This window comes from Petaurus breviceps, unplaced genomic scaffold (genome assembly GCF_028583685.1).
Source record: "Petaurus breviceps papuanus isolate PSGF00001 unplaced genomic scaffold, PetGlider_PUasm1.0 419, whole genome shotgun sequence".
Classification (NCBI taxonomy): domain Eukaryota; kingdom Metazoa; phylum Chordata; class Mammalia; order Diprotodontia; family Petauridae; genus Petaurus; species Petaurus breviceps.
This window is the reverse complement of record NW_027186324.1, coordinates 9,382,669-9,404,769: the sequence shown is the minus strand read 5'-3', so window position 1 is coordinate 9,404,769 and position 22,101 is coordinate 9,382,669. Positions and strand designations below refer to the sequence as shown.

General features: G+C 37.9%; 1 protein-coding gene across 1 annotated transcript in view; it reads left to right on the top strand.

The window, feature by feature from the left end:
- The window catches only part of RBBP7 (RB binding protein 7, chromatin remodeling factor), a 29,224-nt gene that overhangs the window by 1,771 nt on the left and 5,352 nt on the right, over positions 1–22,101 (top strand). The window contains exons 3-9 of the mRNA XM_069100700.1: positions 4,548–4,693; positions 12,482–12,655; positions 14,277–14,392; positions 16,657–16,817; positions 17,438–17,564; positions 17,668–17,745; positions 18,788–18,864. Of these exons, the coding sequence (XP_068956801.1) occupies positions 4,548–4,693; positions 12,482–12,655; positions 14,277–14,392; positions 16,657–16,817; positions 17,438–17,564; positions 17,668–17,745; positions 18,788–18,864 (879 nt within the window). The remainder of the gene's footprint in view (positions 1–4,547; positions 4,694–12,481; positions 12,656–14,276; positions 14,393–16,656; positions 16,818–17,437; positions 17,565–17,667; positions 17,746–18,787; positions 18,865–22,101) is intronic.

Here is a 22,101-nt window from a genome sequence, read left to right as displayed (position 1 = left end):
GGGGGGGGGGCCTGGGTGATTCTGAATTACTGAAATTAACAGCTCAGTCAGGTTACTTATTGGGAGGGGAGGGGGGGCGCCTGGGTGACTGAATTTCTAATGTTAAATATTTGCATCTATTTTGTTTTTAAAATAGGGGTTAAGAGAGTTAACCATCATTTTGGAATCGGCTATTTCATGAATGTCTGCTTCTTTGCATTGTAAAGAACAAACCATAAAATCGTATATGGCCAAAATAAGTCAGATGTGAGGTGTTGGGTATTGTTTTAAGATGAAAGAAAAAGACCCAGGTTTAAGGTTAGTTCATAAATAAGGATGCCTTTGTAGGAAAGACTGCTTAGGCAATATCAAAACTAGAGGTGGATACTTTTTTTTGGCATCGGGAGCAAAGGATTAGGAAGAAAAGGACCAAGGTTTGGGGTGGAAGTAAGGAAGAGAGGTTGCTGTAGGATACCTTTTGGAAGTAATTCAGTGCTGGGTATTTTAAAATATAACTTTTAGTTTCCTTTTAAATGTATATGAATGTTCTTTTCAGCAAGTTGTAGTGTAATCTGAAATAATATAAGAATAAAATTATGTTTTAGGTATTCAATCAAAATGACTAAAATTAGGCTGAAACTAATAATGTATTTAATCTTATCATTAGATTAATTTTTACTTATAAATATCTTCTTTGTTGATTAATATTTGAATGTGGTGTAAAGCTCAGATTCTTCATAATTGTGGTGCTTCCTTACACCCTAACCAATATTTGAGTTTAAAAATGGAGTATTCTTGTATTTGTATATATTGTACAAATGTGAGAGCAAAGTTAAGTTGGTTCTAGAGGAAAGAACTAAATAACTTGGTATTTTAACATTTGAAATTATTGAGTACATATGATTAGATCTCGAAAGTGGATTATAATGAGTAGATTATTGATTTCAGATTCTGGGTTGGTTCATTCTATGTATGAATATTCTGGGTATTCTTAATTGTCTTCCAGTTAAATGATAGGGAGTTTATTCTTTAGCAAATAACCTGCTTTTTCCCTCTTGAATTTGTTTTCCTCATTTCTTGTTTAGGAGTAACTCATTATGAAAGAAATAAGATAGGAGTGCCTGTGGTTTCTTCATTTTTCAGACTTGGATAGTGAACCCTTACAGGCAGTTTTGGTGAAAAAATTCAGTATGTTTGGATGAAAGACATCTAAATACAGTCAAGTCCAACATATCCATTCCCTAAGAAAATAACAAGAATAATAACAATAGCCAATGTTTGCATAGCACATACTGTGCACCAGGTGCTATGCTAAGCACTTTACAGTTATTATCTCATTAGATCCTTACTACAAGCCTGGAAGGTAAGGGCCATTATTAGCCCCATTTTAAATTTGAGGAAATTGAGGCAAACAGATGTGAAGTGATCTGTCCAAAGTCACAAAACTAGTAAGTGAGGCCAGATTTAGATTCAGGTATTCCTGACTCTAGCCCCAGAGCTCTATCCCCTTCACCACCTAGTAGATAAATGAATTACTATATGAGTATTTTGGAACCCAACAGAAAATGGTTTTGCTAATAATGCTGTTTCTTGTTTTCCTCTACAGACAAATTGGCAAGCCAGCAAAAGTATGTTTGCTGATAGCAAAGAGATTGTTGAGGTTATTGCTGATCAAGTCCCTCTGTACTTTTCAGATAATAAAGGAGATGAGTGGATGGATTGGGAGATAACATGTGAAGTGTTTCTCTCCCACTCACCCCCCATTCCTCCCATATTGTTGCTGCATAATACCAGAGGTTACTAATATCACACCTTTTTTCCTAGCCCAAAGGAGTTTGAGCCTCTCATTTATTATTATTTGCTTTTTTGGAGGGGGGAAGGCAGGGCAATTGGGGTTAAGTGACTGTCCCAAGGTTACAAATCTAGTAAGTGTCCGAGGCCAGATTTGAACTCAGGTCCTCCTGACTCCAGGGCCAGTATTCTATTCACTGTGCCACCTAGCCGCCCCCTCTCTAGTTAATTTATATGTTGGAAACTAACTTTCTAAATATATCCCACTAGTTTCAAGGCTTAGTTAAATAAAATACTGAGAAATGTTCTATTTCAGTTTTACAAGGTTCAGTTCCTAGTGTGTATCAGGGTATAATTATAAAAATAATAAGCATAAATATATAAAACCTTAATTTTTTCCTATGAACTCTTCTTGCTGCTGAACACCTCTGTACATTTTGAGGCTTATTACTGAGAGTCCAGAATAGTTTGCTGTCACTTTCAACCCGTTTTTACTTTTTCATCTTCACATTCATTAGGTAGCTTATATCAGCAATTAGAACAGTTCTTTTACTCCCACTCTGGATTAGTTGCCAGGAAATGTCTTTTAAAACAAAAACTATTACTTTGTCAATATTCTCTTCAAGGAAGGTCTTAGCTAGAGAGTCTGCTTTACTTAGGTTGGTGCTTATTGATAATTTCATAAGCTGTCTCAAGTAGAGGTGGGAGCAGAGAAGTGTGCAGCAGTGAACAATAACCATATTCCTTCCAGTTTGGATCTTTATGGCATATTCGTTTTTGTGTGATGTCTAGTAGATTCCCAGAATGTCAGGGGGACCTGCATTCAGACAGAGAAGTACAGTGTTCATTCTCCATTAAAATAGGACATGGCATCAACTTGTTAAACCCATCTTTAGAAATCTATGGATAATGGTAGATAGCCCGTTTCTTATGTGCCTGTTAAGGATTCTCAAATATATTTTTACATAATTTTATATTCATCTTTGTCCTCTAGCAAATCGACTTCATGTTCTGTTACTGTCTTTCACTTAAAATTGGATGGAGGCAGTGGATTTATTAGGAAGAGGAAAAAGTAGGAAGTTTGGGGGGTAACTTCTTGGAGCTATACTTTTTTCCTGTTGACATCACTCTTTAACCTATGTATTCTGTTGTTAATCTGGAGGTTTTTTAAGCATGGGGAACTTCTGCATTTACCAGTCTAGATCATAAGCCCTAGGCAGTTTCCAGAAGCACATAAAAATTTTAAGCAACTTGTCTAGGGTCACATAGCTAGTTAATTGTATGAGAGGCAGGATTTGAACTCAAGTCTTCTGATTTAAAGCCCAGCAATTTGTCTACTGCTATAGGATTTCTTTCTGTTCATTTTTAAGTTAAATCATGTATTGCCTTCAGTTTTTTAGAGATTTGGATTACTTAAGGCATATCAGTGTTGTACCAAAAAGAATTTGGTAACATAATCCTTGTAGAACTTTAGTCTATAATGTATAAATTGCAGAAAAGTTTCTCACTGGAAGCTTCCTTCACCAGTGAAATCAATCACAGATCCATTCTCAATCCTCTCTATTATGTGGTTAAACAGCTTAAATAAAAGAACTATGATTTCATCAGTGTTGGTTTTGCTTCCATAAATAAAAACAAAAATCTTTTATCAGAGCTTCAAAAATTTCAATATTTTATTTGATATTTGAAAGATGATCTGTAAAGTCCATTGTTGAGCTGCCTCTCTTAACAAATAGTGACAGAAAAGCCAAAGGAAATGGTTTTGAGAAAGTGAAAATTACTCCTTTTACTTGTCACACCTCTATTGCATTTTATTAGACTCAGTGTTTGAGAAAAAGTTCAGTATTAGTTGGCCAAGAAAGTTCATGTGGGTGTTATAATTGAAGGAAGCACTCCTAGTAAAAATGTCCCCTTTTAACAACTACCTAAATGGTATTCTGCATTATAGGGGGTCCATCATTAAACTGAAAAACATGGCTCATGATTGCTACTTTTTTACATATTGCCTTTAACTCTTTAAATATTTTCCTCCCAACTTTATAAATGTAAGAGAGGTTAGTAGGTATTCTTTCACCTAAAAGTTGGATCAAGGATTTCACGTCATGAATCATTTTTAGTTTGTTCCATGTCATTTAGGAAGGTGCTAGGTGCTGTGCCTGATCTGAGGCTGAAGTAATTGAGCTCATTGCATCCTTGCTTTTTTCCCCTCATACTTGACAACTATATCTACAGAACATTAGTGCTGGATAGGATGGCACAAGTTGAGGAAGAGTTGCAGATTACCTGATTTGCTTTGGAATCATAAATAATAAAAACTTCTCTAGATAATACAATTGGACAAGCATATGTGAAGTTGCAAATTTATTTCTTGAAAAAAAAAGAGATGCCATTATATACTAGCAACTTACCCAGCTGTCAGAAAAAGCCTCTAGATGAAACCTGTGCCCAGCAACATCTTCAAGATGCTTTAGGTGTGGAGTAAAGCCTTACACACCCATGTCACTGCACTGTTTCCTCATCACTAGCTCAGCTTCCTTGGATTTTCTGGGTTTCTTCTTAATCTTGAACCATATGGGACATGAGGGTTTCTGCATGATACTGCTCTCTGGGAGAAAAAGGCCTGCATATGTGATCAGAACAGTTTCTTAGGGTTTGGGCAAAGAGATTGAAATTTTTGTATGACTTGAATCTCCTTTTTAAGGGCTAGATTGTGTTTGTCAGAAGCTAGGTGTTCACTCTAGGATTTGTGTGATTTTTACTTTGCTTTTTTTAAACAGACCAGAAGGAAAAGATTATGCCCTTCATTGGCTAGTGCTGGGGACTCACACCTCTGATGAGCAGAACCATTTAGTGGTTGCACGGGTACAGATTCCTAATGATGACGCACAGTTTGATGCTTCCCATTATGATAGTGAGAAGGGAGGTAGGTATCCTATAAACTGTTATCAGAAGTATTAAAGGCATTGTATATTTCCTAAGCATATCCTCTCATGAGACTCAATTTTGATAAAAATAAACTGAAGATTCTGAATTTATATAATCACAGTTGTGAGTGGTGATAATGATGTGATAATATGATAAAACTTTTCATGCTCAGGGCGTTATAGCTTAAGTGAATTAAAATAATACTCATGGGCAGGTTCTCTCTTTGTTTTCAAGTAAAATCATGCCACTTTATGTCCTATGTGTACTACTACAATCATCTGTTTTGTTAATAAGTTAGTAAAAATAACTAATTGTTCAAGAAATGACAACCCTGTGCCTGAGATCTTTGTGAGCCAAAGCAGAACCGAGTCAGACGAGGAGAAGCAGGGCGGGGCACTGGCACCCATGCCCAGGACTTCGTCTGGGTATACTGTAAGGATACTCAAGGCTGCCAACTAGTAGCAACAATATTTTCTGATATCTGTAGGACATGACGTGGAGAATCTGTATTGGTGAATGGTGAAAAGCAGTTTCAGAGCTTAAAAAGGAAATGAATGTGGCCAAGTGCATGTGGGATTTGGTTTTGTGTTTTGGTATATAGTACCAGCAGAATAAAGTTTCTAAAGGTATTAAAATCAGAGTGATATATTCTCACTATTTCTGATATTTAAGTCAGTGTGACATATTGTTAGTCCTTAGGAAGTCACATGTCATGAAATTATCCAAATGTCTTGTCATGGCAGAGTCCTGTCCCTGGATTCCTCTAGCAAAATCTAGTCAAATGATATGTTTTAAGACATAGTGGAAATCAGGATCATGGCTTTAGAGCTAACAGAGACCTTGGAGGTTATTGAGTCCAACCCCATTTTCAGGTGGTGGCATCGTGTAACTAGTAAGTGTTGGAGGCAGGATTTGAACCTGGGTCTTCCTGACTCCTAGTTCAGCACTAATATATTACAAGAATAGCCGCATAATTGTATTTGAGCATTTGTTTGGAAACCCAAAGTTATTGTATGGGCTCTTTACAAAATAAAAATTTTACCCTAATTTCTTCTACTTTTCTAAAATTAATCAGAGACTAGAATAGAAATTATTTGTCATTTTCCCTGAGTTAGTCTGTAACTTCTAGCCACTTTTCTCTTAACAATCGGAGATTGAAATCACTTCAGGAATCTGGTTTTTGTTAGTGTGATTGCATTCTTCACCATTACAGATTATAGGTCTTTGAAATTGCTGATGGTTGAGAACTCTGTCACCCTGTGGCAGTCCTGCTGATGAACCTAGAGTACTCGGGAAATAGACATACAATTAATCATTAGACCCACTACTTTACATGTTTCCAAGTTAGTAGACGGACCGTGCTGGCCAAAACCTTTGGGAATCCAGTTTCACTTCCAGGTCATGGTGAGTCAAGGGAAAAGCCCTTTAACGGAGGGAAATTAGATTTCAAGCCACTATTCTGATAATGTAGGTCATTAGGAAGTTAACATGGGCCCTAACTTGGGCATGTGTTACCTCATTGAAAGGAGATTTGCCATTATGATATTGGCCCTAATTTAGTCCATGGTTTCCCCTAAGTCTAGTTTGTGGAGGATCTCTGTACACCCTGTAATCACACTGTTGGTTTTATCTTTTTTGATAAAGACAGCTGTGATCATTAAAAATGAAGACATGGTCTTTATTTGAATTGAAAGTAATTTCTTAATTTGCTGTGACTTATGATGTGGTAATTTTGTGGGGTTTTTTGTTTTTGTTTTTTTGCTTTTTGGAGGGGCAATTGGGGTTAAGCGACTTGCCCAAGGTCACATGGCCAGTAAGTGTTAAGTGTCTGAGGCTGGATTTGAACTCAGGTCCTCCTGACTCCAGGGCCGGTGCTCTATTCACTGCACCACCCAGCCACCCTTAGTGGGGGGTTTTTCATGTGTACTTTTTTCTTCCATAGAGTTTTTGGTTTAGGGGTGTACTTTAAAAAGACTTACTAGAGAATGTTTCTTTACTTTGTTCCTTAGCTACTTACTAAAATAACATCTTACTTAGCCAGCCAACTGAACTATTTAGAATACAGGAGAGAATTTGGGAGAAAGTAAAGAACTCTTAACAGCCCAAGTGAAATGTCACAGAGTCCACAGGGCAAAGTTCTTATACTTTACTCAGGAAAATCCTTTAAGTCCTTATTCAGAGTTTTTTTTTAAAAATGAAGGTACAGTTCTCTAATTATCTTATTTTACCAACTCACATTGGTTTCCAGAAACATCAAATTATAGAGCTGAGGAATTTTTAGAGGTAGGTCCCTTAACAGCAGCAAAAAGTGATATCCATAAGGATATGGCAAAAATCTAAGTAAACACAAATGATGTGACCATTGAGTACAAATACACAATACTCCATCAGCAGCTGCAAACCTCAGTAACTTTGGGAGAACATCAAGGTATTGTAGCCCAGCAGAATTACGCAATCATATTGATTGAGGCAGGGAGGAGGTAGATTATGTTCTTTACGCTTTGGATGAATGAAAAAGCATTGTGCTAGACCCAATTAAAGAGGTTGCGGTAAAGCGTTCTTTACATCCTGTTTTTGTGTATCAGTTTGTAATTATCTTTAAAAATTATATATATAGCAGATGTCTTCTTTGATACCGTTCACAGTCACTATAACCAAAATCCCTGACTCTACTATGCTTGTACTGCAGGGAGAGAGAGAGGAGACTTAAGATGTAGATGAACCATGCATTGGTCTGCTATCAAACCAAAATTATCCTTCAGACATTGAAGTCATCTCTTCCAGCAAAAGCTGTTGAGTCCCAATATATGCACACCCAGAGGAAGAATCTGTAGGCAAGTGATTAAAAGTGTGCATATAACAATCCCTCATTGTGTTTTGGGCTCTTTCACTTCAACTAGAGTAGATGAGTTAGGCACACATCACTGTAGCAGGCCGTTCTGGGGAATGCAAAAGAAGAAGTATTCCAACATAGGTCCTGACAATAAAATGTGATCTCTTTGAAAGAAAAAATACTTAAATAACTGTGCAAAATTACCATATTAGAAATAGGCTTACTGCAAAGCTTTTTCATATTCAATTCAAATCTGTTTTCTGTCTTTACAATTAGTGACTTTATAATCTATACTACATACATATGTGGGGGGTGGCACCGGGGAGAGTGTGTTTAATCAGTATGAAATAAGAATGACTCCTGACCTCAAGGAACTGATGCATGAGATAAGTAATGACTATTACAAGACAATACATTCCTAAATGCTAAAATTTGTGAAAGTAATTTCTGATTTCAGAGACAAAGGTTAGTGAGCATTGGATTAGGAAGGGTAATCTTGTAGAACAAATTACTTTGAGTGTTTTAGGTGCTATTGAAAACAAAAAGAAGAGGAAGAAAAAAAATCAGGAAAAACCAAAAGTGCGACTTTTATTTTTTAATGGGAGTGAAGATTCTCTATCCAGAGTTCAGGGAGAGATAAATTTGAGCAGAAAGATCAAATAGTGCTGTAGGAAAGAGAGCTAGGAAATGAAAGGATAATTGGAATGGGTGCTAAAAGTATTCCTAGAAATTTCTTGGGTGGGGGGAAGATAATCAACAAGTAAAGATTGTATGAGGAACACTGTGAAAGGCCAGTAAGTATAACGACTTGAAGAAGGGGGTTCAGAAGGACATGCTTGGTCGTGTTTGTTTTTCTACTTGCTGTGAACGTGCTGACCCTCATTCTTAGATTCCAGCCTCCAAAGGGCTGAAGAGTCAAGGGTAGTAGTGAGGACAGTTAGCGTGGAATGACTGGTCAGAAAGTCTGTGGAAACCAGAGAGTGACTGAAAGGTCTGGGTGACGAAAGAGGCACCGATCACTGAGGGCAGAGAGAAGCTGGACGAATCTAAGAGAGATCAAGAAGAGAAGAACTAAGGGTTGATTCCGAAACCCTGCAGGAGGCCTAATAGTGCTTGTATTGAGGCCTCTGCGGTGAGACCCTGTTTTGGATTTTGGGTAGACTGATCAGGAACAGCGTGTGGATGAAATGGCTGAGTTGGTTAATGATGCTTTTAACTTGGATTTGTAGAGGAAGTCCCAAAAGTCGTAGTGCAGTTTAAAGCTTTAAATAACAGCGCTGCACTAAGACAGCACTTGGCTCAAAAATAACCTTGTCAGATCCTAGTGGACAAAGTAGTGCATTCCCATTTCACAACTAGCAAGTGTTTGAGCCAGGAGCTGATGAAGCTCTGAAAGGATCACAGCAATCAAAATTGAGCCAAAAACAAAATTTGAGAACTCTAGACTGAAACTCTAGAATTAAACAAAGTAACTTGGCAAACAGAAGGTAAGGAAGGCATGGCTAGACAGCAGATGATGCTAAAAAGATTTGGAAGTTTGTGATATGGTGGCCCCCAAAGTGAGTGCAGTGTGTTAAAGAGAGCCCCAGGGAGGTGATGGTCCTATTTAGTCTGTCCTCTTCGGATCATATTTGAGCACGGTATGTAGGGAAGGACCTTGATAAACTGGAAAGCATTCTGAGATAGGTGAAGGGCCTGGGGTCTTGCCTCAGAACCATTTAAGAAGTTGGGGGTGTTTTTCTTCGGCAGCAGACATGAGGATGCGGTTGGAAGAAAGGTCATAGCTGTCAAAATAATTGAAGATCCGTCACGTGGAGCAGGGATCAAACTTGTCATTCAGAAGGGTAGAAATAGTGATGGCTTGAAGTTGCGAAGCTGCAAATTGATGCCTCCTGACCATGAGCACTGTCTGGAAGTGGATTGGGATACCTTGGGCCCCTCAGAAGTGTCCAAAGGCTAGAAGGCTGCTAAGATGCCTTCATAATCACGTTCTGGTCAGGTAACAGAAGGAGTCGCCTATCTTTAGCCTTGGCACTTATTTAGCCACTGAATCATCTATAATCCTAGCCAACCTGACTGAGTCCTGATTGGATTTAAGAATGGATCTAGGATCTAAGAACACTTGAAGCCTAATTGGTGTTTCTATCCCACACTCTAGTGAAAGCTCGTAAATGTCCCACAGACTTGAAAGGGATTTGTTAAGGAGGTCCTCACCGACAGCGTTTCCCTGATAATAAGACCTATCCCGAAAATAAGCCCTCCCCTTACTGTGTAAGATTCCTCTAAAATAAGCCCTCCCCCGAAAATAAGCCCTATTGAGATTGCTACTGTAGTGAAGGTGATCCCCTGCGCTACATGCTACATTATGGTACCCTCTGTATGCACCGTCCCGCCCCCCCGTGAAACGCATGCCACTCTCCGAGCTGCATCCAATCAGAGCTGCAGCAGTGAGCGCGTCATCCTGTTCTTCCCCAGTGATTTGCTTATTGAATAAAGGTACATTTTTTTGTTCACATTTACCTGTTTATTAAAATTGCTGTCAATGTTCATTAAAATAAGCCCTCCCCTGAAAATAAGCCCTCTGGTGTTTTTCTGTCCAAAAAATTAATAAGACAGTGTCTTATTATCGAGGAAACGCGGTAGTTCTGTCTTCCTCTTTTGCTTACCTCTTGCCCTTATATTAGAGGATTTCAAAATCCCTAATAATGTGGCAGCAGATTTCCTAAATGTTGCGACCTTTGCTTCCCAGCCATACCACGTGCTACCTGTGTTCTAGTCATCATCCTGACCCCTCCACCCTTCAGAACCTTGGACACTGGGTTCTCTGATGTGTGAGCTCTGACCTTATTGCATAATATTCTAAGTGTTGACTGACCAGAGAAGCCACCCTGTCATAAAAGGAAGCAAGGTTACTGTCTGTTCCTAAAGAAGCTGTGCTGACTCTGATAACCATATTCTTTTTTCTTTTTTTTATCTTGAAAAAATATTTTTCCAAATTGTATGTAAAAATAAATTTTAGCATTTTTTTTAAAATTTTGCGTTTCTTTTCTCTCTGCCCTTCTCCCCTCTCCCTGAGAGTAAGCAATTTGATTATTAGGTTATATGTGTGCAGTCATGCAAAACATTTCCATATTAGTCATGTTGTGAAAGAAAACAATCCCCCCCCCAAAAACCTACATTCACAAGTAAAGAAATTGAAAATTATTATGCTTTGATCTGCATTCAGAATCCTATCAGTTCTTTCTTCCTTTTTTTAAAAAGATTTTTTTTAATCAGTTCTTTCTTCCCAAGTGGACAGCATTTTTTATCACCACTTTTTTTTATTCCAAATATTTACTAACTATTCTTGAATTATGCCAGGAATTGGTCATGCTTCTTGGCCAGTAGTTTACAGGTTCCATTCTTTGCTCTTTTCTAGTCCTTCTACCTTTCTAGTGTTCTCCATGACCTTTCAAAAATCATCGCCGTCATATTTGCGAGTTCTTTCACTACCCTGGAATATAGTTAACTGAATTTGATGATTTAGATTCATCAAAGGCAGATGGGTATGCCTCTCTTTCTTGTCAATTCTTTTCTAGATGTTTTTGTTCTGTTCTTTCCAATTTTTAATAGGGAAAACAAAATAAGCTATTTACTCTTCATTTGGCTGTTAATGTCATCCACCCTGAACAATAGTTCTATATCCCTTTTTATTCTCCTTAGCCTTTCTTCACCAGATCAACTGATTTGTAGCTGTAACAGGCTCCTGATACTCTTATGGGTTTTCTTATTTTTTTTTTTTTAATTTTCAAAATTTTTGCTTTTTTGGAGGGGGAAGGTAGGACAATTGGGGTTAAGTGACTTACCTAAGGTCACACAGCTAGTTTTATGTTTAGTGTGTGAAGCTGGATCTGAACTCGGGTCCTCCTGACTTTAGGGTCAGTGCTCTATTCACTGCACCACCTAGCTGCCCCTTTTTCCCTGATTTTTAAAAAATTAAAAAATTTTTTTCCAATTACATGTAAAAACAATTAAAAAAAAATTTTTTTGAGTTCCAAATTCCCTTCTTCCTCTCCCCCCTCATTGAGAAAGCAAGCAATTTTGGTATAGGTTATACATGCACAGTCATGTAAAATATTTTTGATATTAGTCGTGAGAGAAAATGTATAAAAGAAAGTAAAAAATAGTATGCTTTGATCTGCATTCAGAATCCATCAATTCTTTCTCTGGAGATGATTCCACATTTAGTTACACCTCATGTACATTCCTTTAGAAACCTATGTTGTGGGGGCAGCTGGGTGGTCCAGTGAATAGAGCACCGGCCCTGGAGTCAGGAGGACCTGAGGTCAGATCTGACCTCAGACACTTAACACAAAAACTAGCCGTGTGACCTTGGGCAAGTCACTTAACCCCATTTGCTGCTCCAAAAAGCCAAAGGAAAAAAAAACTATGTTGTGTCTTCAGAATTTTATTCTTGAGAGCTTCCCAACTCTCCTGCGATGATTTCCTCTGTAAATTGTTAGTCTGTGGAATCCTACAAATCATTTCTCAGAATCAATGAAGGATTTTTTTTTTTAAACGAAATTTTGAGTGCATTTTAAACTATGCCTTGCTTTCCTTTACATCTGTCTCAGAAAAATAAGATGGGATAATGCCTTCTCAAGCTTCCTATCATTTCTACCCCCAGTAGCCAGTTCCTTCTTGGCGAGAATGAAGTCCTTAAAACAGACATGCATAAAATGTCCATTAGTTATATCTTTAGTTTAAATCAGTTCAAGTCATTTTGGGGTCTGAAACCAGATAAAGTTTTAAGGTAGATCCAAATTAAAGCTTTATTTTTGAAATGTTCCAGTCAGTGCTTCCATTTTGTACCAGTTTGTGTGATCTTGTTGAGTTTACTCAAATTAAAATCTGTTGGTTGAGCTAAGTAGCTTCCAACTGTTAATTCTCAGCATGTTTTTCCCATTAAATTAGAATTTGGAGGCTTTGGATCTGTAACTGGAAAAATTGAAACTGAAATAAAAATAAATCATGAAGGAGAAGTAAATCGTGCACGTTACATGCCCCAGAACCCTTGTATTATTGCTACAAAAACACCATCTTCTGATGTCCTGGTGTTTGATTATACAAAACACCCATCTAAGCCAGGTAAGTAATAATTGTTGGGTTTCTTATTCGTTTTGTTTCACTTGAAACGATGAATTATTGACTATTACAAGGAGATTCAAAATAAGATTTCTAAAAGTTGATTAAAAGGGGGAATAGAACAAACCTTTTTTTTTTTTTTTTTGACCAAAAGCTATTAAATTATGGAATTCTGGAAAATAATACTTTTAAAAGATAAATAAAAGCTTACCCTATACCACTCAAACAATGCTTGGAGTATTATGTCAGTAAACGAAAGTGGCCCAGAGGTCACAGACCAAGGATGGGAAAAGGAATCGAAACCTTGACATAGAAGAAATAACTGGAAGAGCTGGGGACTTTCAGGTTCAAGGAGACTGGACAGAAGGAGGAGACTTTATTTTTTTGAAGGGGGGAAGGCAGGGCAATTGAAGTTAAGTGACTTGCCCAAGGTCACATAGATAGTAAGTGTCAAGTGGCTGAGGCCAGATTTGGACTCAGATCATCCTGACTCCAGGGCTGGTGCTCTATTCACTGTGCCACCTAGCTGCCCTTAGAAGGGGGAGACTTAGGAACCATTGAATTTTAGGGCCAGCAGGGATCACAAAGGTCATTTTGTTCAGCCCCTTCCTTTGTAGAATGAGAAATTTGAGATCCCAGAAATTGAACTGAATTTCCTTTAGTCACACGGTAATTTAGTGGCAGACCCCAAACTAGAGCTTCAAGTATTTAAAGTTTTTAGTTTGTTTTAAGAGGAAGCCCAAGACAAAGGAAAGTTCCAAGGAGAAAGACTTCTATAAGCAAGGATCTTCTAGCAGCGAATTATTCAAAGATGAATTAGGCTGCTTTGTAAAGTGATGACCTTACTCATGACTGGCAGCAGGCTGAGAAGAGAGGACTGCTCGGCAAGGATCTCGTGATTTAGATAGAATATCCCTGTTAACTTTTAAAAGATTCCCTATGGAGCTATATAAAACATATACAATTTTCCCTTAGATCTGTTTTTTTTTTTTTAAAGTAATCGGGGTTAAGTAACTTGTTCAAGGTTACACGGCCAGTTATTTCTGGGTGTGGTGCTGAGTATCTGAGCCTGGATTTGATCCAGGTCATCCCGACACTGGAGCCGGTGCTCTTACTCACTGAGCCACCTGGACGCCCCTAAGCAATTGGCATTAAGTAACTTGCTCAAGGTTACACGGCCAGGTGTTTCTGAGTGGGTGCTAAGTGTCTGAGCCCGGGATTCGATCTCCAGGTCTTCTCAACACTGGAGCCGGTGATCTTACTCGCTGTGCTTCCTGGCCGCCCCCCTTAGATCTGTTTTGTGAAAAAGCTCAAGGGTGGCCTGTAATTATTATACTTCAGTGTGAATCTGCTGTTGCTGCGTTTTGTTTTTTATTTTTCATTTCATTTCAAAGAGATTTGAAATAGGGCAAACCTATATTCAGATCAGTTCAGAATGTTTCTACTTTCTTGTTCAGTAGGTCACCCCCTAAGTATTAAAGTAAGAAATATACATGGTCCTTACTTATTGAAGCCAGATGCAACTTATTTTGGTGTTGGTAAGAAAACTTATTTCAGGTCATTATTCTCACATAATAATGTAATAAGTACAATTTATGTTTTAATTTTGTGTTTTTCTTTAAAGACCCAAGTGGAGAATGTAATCCTGATCTTAGGTTAAGAGGTCATCAAAAGGAAGGTTATGGTCTTTCCTGGAACTCTAACTTGAGTGGACATCTCCTAAGTGCATCTGATGACCATGTGAGAAATTTGTTCTTCATAATCTTATGTTCAAATGGTTGCCTTAAATGTTATAAATAATTCTATACAATTGACATAGGAAACATTTTATAAATAAATTATTTTTTTAGGATGTACTCTTAAATATTTTTATTGATAACCTTTTTAAAAAAAATCATATTCCTGCTGAAATCACTCTCTCCCCACTCCTAGCTAGTGTGCCATTATATATATGACAAAGAAGAAAAAAGTAGTTCAGCAAAACCCATCAGCTGAGTCTAAAAGTACATGGAGTGTTGAAGAGCTGTTCCTGATGATGCCTTAGTTTGATGCACACTGTGAACTTGAGGATTCCGCAGTATTTTAAGAAAATATTGAGTTGATTTCATGATGCAAAAGCCTTCAGTTTTTAAGTAAACAATGGGTTATTTATGAAGTGCTTCCAACTCTTTTTTTGTGAGTATATCATGTTTAGCTTGAAAAATAGGAGACAATCTAGTTAGAATGCCAGTTTTAGAATCCAGAAGGCCTCAGTTCACATCCTGTTGCAAACTTAGACTAGGTCTGTGATCCTAGGCAAGTTATTTAATAAACCTCTCAGACTCAGTTTCCTGATCTGTAAAATGGGAATGATAATAGCACCTTCCTCACAGAGTTATTGTGAGGGTCAAATGAGATAATAAATACATTTAAAGAGTTTTGCAAACCTTAAAATCAGTGTCAATGTTAGTTGTCACTAACAGTTGTAGTAGTAACTTCTAATTTATTATGGTGTATATTGATTCAGTAGTTATATAAAATAATCCAAAACAATTATTTCATATTCTTTTGTCCACTTAAACTAGTTAGTGGATTAAAATATTCTACCTCCCAATGTGAGTTGGAAGATAACAGGACAAATTGTTACATAAATTTAAAAAAGAAAGAAATTGCTAAAATACTATTTTCTTGTTAGTGGATTCTCTAGCAAAGGGATTTCTTAACCTTCTGGCAGTCTGGTGAATCCTATGGATCCCTTCCCAGAAAGGAAACCAGTTAATACTAAAATAAAACTCATTATTTTTTCCTCATCCCGGTTCACAGGTCTCCTCAAATTTATCCATGGCCCCCAGATTAAGAATCCCTGCTTTCATCCGCATTTATTTGTTTAATAATAATAACTGACGTGTAGATAATGTTTTCAGTTTTACAGAGCACTTTATGTATATGACTCATTTGATCCTCACAAGTTACCATGTGCCCCAAATGTTTATAAACGGAAGCAGTACTACTTGTATTTAAAGTTTTTGTTGGCGTATCAGACCAGAAGCCCCACAGAAGTAGCCTTGTCATTTGGGCCAACCTCTTAACTGTATAAGCTACCCTCGAAATAGTCACTCTTCATTTTAAGGGTCTCGGTCTCTGCTCTCATCCCTTTTCAGCCCATATTGCTTGCTGCTGGAGTAATCTTCTGATTAAACCAAGTCCTCTGACTCAAAAACCTATGGTTTTCACATTTACCTACTGAAAAAGGTCTGCCCTCTAGCACCTAGATGGCTAAATGTCTTCGGTGATTTGGCCCCAGCCTCTGTTTTCAGTCTTATTCCCTCTTCTCCTTGCCATACCGGTTATTTCAGCAACACGGTGCTTCTTGCTGGCCTTAGACCTTAGGGTTTCTAATTTTGTTAGATGAACTTTGTTTCATCTCCCCCTATTGCAGTCCTCATTTTCTGATGCTGGCCCAAATGTCACTTTATCCAGTGAAGCCTTTAACTCTTCTCTTTTCCTCATTCCTCCCCTATTACTCTCACAAACATGAGGTTTTTTTCCCCTGAGCACTTTGTACGATTTACAATATGATTTGATAATGTCAGTTTGCAATATCATTGTCACATCGTAACCATACTTTTATAACATTTAAAAAAGCTTTTTGTCACTTTGTCCAGATTACGGCCATCTTCCAGGTCCTGACCTGTGATTGGGGGAAAACCTTGAATTGGACACTCCAGAAATCTTAAGTGGTGGCTCCCTTTTTGCCTCTAAGATAAAATACAAAGCTGGCATTTAAAGCTCTCTGCCGTCTGACTTCAATATACTCTGTTACCTAAATTGGGCTACTAGGCAGGCACTGAATTCAGCCTCCAGGCCTTCGCAGAGTTATTGTTTGTGCCTGGCAAGCAGTCTCTTCTTATTTCCTCACAAGAAGTTTTATCTCAGCCTAGGTTGTATAGTAAATCTTTTGAAATGGTTTTCTTTCTTAAGGGTATTTTTACTCACTTCTTGTGGATATATTTTTTTATTTGCAGACTGTCTGTTTATGGGATATAAATGCAGGCCCAAAGGAAGGCAAAATTGTTGATGCCAAAGCAATCTTTACTGGCCATTCTGCTGTTGTAGAAGATGTGGCATGGCATTTACTGCATGAATCATTGTTTGGATCTGTTGCTGATGACCAGAAACTTATGATGTAAGGTGGAAAGATCTAGTTTGGTTTTGTTTGTGTGTTTTTTCTAGTTGACAAATAGTATAAATGTGAATGAATTTCTGGACTGTAGCTAAATATTGCAATTCTCTTCAAATCCCAGGACTGCTAACTTGCCACATATATGAATTTGGCCAAATCTCATAACTTCTCTACACTTTAATTTCCTTATATGTAAAATGAAAGGGTAGTAAGTATTAAATCATCTCTGAACTGGATAGATCCCTGCCAGCTCCAAATTTGTGGTCTTTTATGTTTTGAGTGAAGTTAAAAATATAGAGGAAGGTACTAACAAAAGAGGTCATAAAAGCACTTCAACCAAGGAGTTCATTCTACTTAACAGGGTAGAATTTACCGTTGTCGGGAATAGACCTTGTGGTTTTTCTTTATAATTTTCATCATCATATACATAGAGTGTAGAATCTGTCCTGTGTTTTGAGTGGCTTCATTAAGGTGACACTGATAGCAGGAATAATATTTGCCAAGAATTGGTAGAAATTTGTCCATGTTAAAATGGAAATGATTATTGCCAGTAAAAGTGTGTCACTGATAGCTTTGAAGGCTGGGTATATGGTTTTTGACTTTTTTTTCTCCCTTAATTACAGCTGGGATACCAGGTCCAATACAACATCCAAGCCAAGTCACTCTGTAGATGCCCATACAGCCGAGGTCAACTGTCTGTCATTTAATCCATACAGTGAATTCATTTTAGCAACTGGCTCAGCTGATAAGGTTTCTGAATTTTTTAAATTTCTCTGGATGTGTAAATATAGTTACCATATCTGTTATTTTATAGTGTTTATCCCAAAACATTTTCCCATTTTTTTCCCCCCAGACGGTAGCTTTGTGGGATCTGCGTAATCTAAAATTAAAACTCCACTCCTTTGAATCTCATAAAGATGAAATCTTCCAGGTGTGTAAAGCATGATGAATGTACTTTGACTTTTTTCTAACTTGTTGCATGAATGTTAGACTAAAGAATTTATAAAGTCTTTTATAACTCTCTATTCTTGGGAATACTTGAATTTACTTTGAAGCTGGCTTTGATGCTGGACTCACCTATTTGGTAGTTTGCTTACCAAGATTAATTCAGTATTAGATCAGATTTTACTCAAATGGAATAAATGTGTGATTTGTGTAATTAAGAAACTAGAGTAATAGGCTTTTTAGGAGGTAATTTCAAGGACTGGCAAAAAATTTTCTAAGTTGTAATTAATTTTATTGTAAAGAGAAAAATAAACCCAGTAATCTTTGTAATCTCTGAAATTTTGTTCATAATACACTTAATTGTGTTTTAGTTGAATTTTTATGGCAGTTTATCGATTTTAATTATGTTAGAACTTTGGAGACTTATTGAGATTTCTAAATGGGGAGATTTAATTCTGAAAGACTTTCTGAACCTTAAGTTAAATATGAATGGTGGTGTGAATAGGCACTTAATGAAAATCAGTGGCTTTCCTGTTTGGAAAAAAGGGCCAAAGTCATCCTCATCATCGAGGATTTACGTGCTTACTGCATAACAAGTATTGTACAAAGCAGTAGGGATACAGTGACAGACAGAAAACAAAAAGCTGTGTGTGTGTCTGTCTGTGATTTCCCCAGATGTTCTCAATTTTTTTTTTCACTTCACTTCATTACAATGCCTAAATTCCCCAAATGAGAGTTTCTTTTAGGTTAATTAATTCTCAAGTGAAGATAAATACCCTAGGACAAGTCAAAGTGATATGAACTAGTTCTATTAAATACCACCTTTTCGCAAGATTAGTGTTCTCTCTGTTACTGTATAAGTTCATCTATTTTGTGTCCATCCAAATAATCCACTTAGCAACTTTTGAAATGAAGCTCATTCTCAAGTTGGGAACAGACCATATTGTGTTAACATAATAACATAATAAATAATGTTCGGCATTTAGAAAATTTTTAATTGCTATTCATTTTTCAAACTCTGTTGCTAGGTTCACTGGTCTCCACATAATGAAACTATCTTGGCTTCAAGTGGTACTGATCGACGTCTTAATGTATGGGATTTAAGGTAATAAGCTTGTATTCTGGTAACAGGATTTGAGAACTGTCTTCACCCGGTAGTTCTTTGACCTTGTAATGATGTCATTTGTTTGCACATTATGAGGATTACTGATTATATAACCACAACCTTCAGCCAGAGTTCCATTCCTTTTTTTTTCTTTTTGGAGGGGGGAGGGCAGGGCAATTGGGGTTAAGTGACTTGCCCAAAAGGTCACACAGCTAGTAAGTGTTAAATGTCTGAGGCCAGATTTGAATTCAGGTTCTCTGACTCCAGGGCTGGTGCTCTATTCACTGTGCCACCTGGCCGCCCCTATGCCATTCATTTTTAACAAAGGAAGACAAAACCATTTTGCACCCATAGTCCTCCATCTCTCTAAGAAAAATGGGGACACTTAAGAAAACTCATGGGGGGGGCGAAGCTAAGATGGCGTTAATAGAAGCATAAACTTGGGGTGAGCTCCTGCTCTGATCACTTCCAATGTATGTAAAAAAATGACTCCTAAACAATAGAGCTACAGAACCCACAAAGGGACGGAAAAAAACAAATGTCCTGCTGAAAGCAGCCTGGCAGGCCCACAAGAAAGGTCTAACGCATAAAGGTGGGAGCCTTTAAGCACATCCCGAATTAGCTGTGCAGTTCTGGGCCCAGGTCGGCCCCAACCAGTGGCCGCTGGAGCAGACTTCAAGAGAGTGAATGCTGTGGCAGTTTCCAGACCCATGAAGACCAAAGAGAAAGGAGGTCAGTCGGGAACTCTGTTGACACACGGGGACAGAAGAGGGAGGTCTGGCCCCTGCCCCTGGGGAAAGAGGTGGTGGAGACAGCAGCGGCTACAGCTGCTGCCCTGTGGCTGCTTCTGGAGCTCCTGGCCTACAGATTGTAGGGAATCAAGTGACCATTCAGAGGGTAATTGTTCTTGCTTTCACATGCTTGGATCTGGATCAAGGTCTTGGGTGGGGGTCCTGGGGTGTGTGACCAGTGAACCAGAGCTTGTGGGGGCTGTAGAGAGGGTGCCCACCCTAATAGCTCCAGCAGCTGCAAAAACCATTCTGGAAGCAGAGTTCTACTGTGGCAAAGAGTTCAAAAGTAAAATAATTGGCTGCCGAGCACAAACAGACCACAGAATCCTTTTTTGGGGAGAAAAAGGCTCAAAGCATGGAACAGGAGGAAGACAATGAACTCCTGCATCAATTTCAAGAAAAATATGAATTGGTTACAGGCCAGAAGGATTCTGAAAAGCAAGTAAGCGAAGTGGAGGAAAAATTGGGAAGAGAAATGAGAATGATATAAGAAAATCATGAAAAGAAAGTCAACAGCCTGCTAAAGGAGACCCTAAAAAATACTGAAAAGAGTAATACCTTAAAAAATAAACTAACTCAAATGGCCAAAGAGGCCCAAAAAGCCCATGAGAAGTATGCCTTAAAAAGCCAAATTGGACAGATGGAAAAGGATTTCAAAAACTCACTGAAAAGAATAGTTCCTTCAAAATAATAGATTGGAGCAAATGGAAGCTAATGACTTTATGAGAACTCAAGATACTATAAAACAGATCCAAATGAATGAAAAAATAGAAGGCGATGTGAAATATCTCATTAGAAAAACCACTGACCTGGAAAATAGATCCAGGAGAGATAATTAAAGAATTATTGGACTATCTGAAAGCCATGTTCCAAAAAAAGATCCTAGACACCATCTTTAAAGAAACTCTCAAGGAAAATTGCCTTGATATTCTAGAAGCAGAGGGCAAAATAAAAATTGAAAGAATTAACCAATCTCCTCTTGAAAAAGATTCTAAAAAGAAAACTCCTAGGAATATTATAGCCAAATCACAGAGTTCCCAGGTCAAGGAGAAAATGCTGAAACAGTTTGAGTATTGTGGAAATACAGTCAGGATAACACAAGACCTAGCAGCTTCTACATTAAGGGATCAAAGGGCTTGGAATGAGATTCTGGAGGTCAAAGGAGCCGAGATTAAAACCAAGAATCACCTACCCAGCAAAACTGAGTATAATGCTACAGGGGAAAATATGAAATGGGAGGATTTCCAAGCATTCTTGATGGGAAAACCAGAGCTGAACAGAAAAATTGACTTTCAGCTATAAGAAGCAAGAAAAGCATGAGAAGGTAAACAGGAAAAAGAAATCATAAGGAACTTATGAAAGTTGAACTAATTTACATTCCTACATGGAAAAATGATAATTGTAACTCAAAGACTTTTCTCAGTATGAGGATAGTTGAAGCTGTATACATACATGTATGTGTAGGAGGGTGTATGTGTATGTAAATGTATATGTGAGTGTGGGCATATGTATGTACATGTATACATAGAGGGCACAGGATGAGTTGAATATGAAGGGATGATATCTAAAAAAATAAAATTAAGAGGTGAGAGAGGGATTTAGTGGGAGAAGGAGAAAGGGAGAGATAGATCAAGGTAAATTATCTCAGATCAAAGACGCAAGAAGGGGCGGCTAGGTGACCCAGTGAATAGAGCACCGGCCCTGGAGTCAGTAGGACCTGAGTTCAATCTGGCCTCAGACACTTGATGCACTTACTAGCTGTGTGACTTTGGGCAAATCGCTTAACCCCAATTGCCCTCCAAAAAGCAAAAAGAAAAAAAAAAAGGCAAGAGAAAACTGTTAAAATGGAGGGGAAGAGCAGGAAGGTGAAAGGGAATGGGACAACCTTACTCTTGTTGAATTAAGGAGGGAATGACATACACACTACAATTGGGTAAGTTACCCTACAGTAAAATAGGGAAGGAGCTAAAAGGGAAGACAATTGAAGGGAGGGCAGACTGGGGGAGAGGCTAGTTAGAAGCAAACACTTTTGAAAAGGGACAGGGTCAAAGGAGAAAATAGAATAATTGGGGGTTGGGATAGGATGGAGGGAAATATAGTTAGTCTTTCACAATATATACTAGGGAAATGATTTGGGTAACTACACATGTACAGCCTATATTGAACTGCTTATCTTCCCAGTAGGGGTGGATGAGGAGGGAAGAAAGGAAAAGAATATGGAACTCAGAGTTTTAAAAACAAATGTTTGAAAAAAATTGTTTTTTTACAGTCAGCTGGGAAATAAGATATACAGGCACTGGGATATAGAAATCCATCTTGCCCTACTAGAAAATTAGGGGGAAGAAGGGGGGAGGTAATAAGAGAGAACAGATTGGGGGAAGTAGACTTGCTTTTTCGGGGTGGAGAAAAATTTGTCCTAACTCAAAATCTGGTGGAAATGAATGTT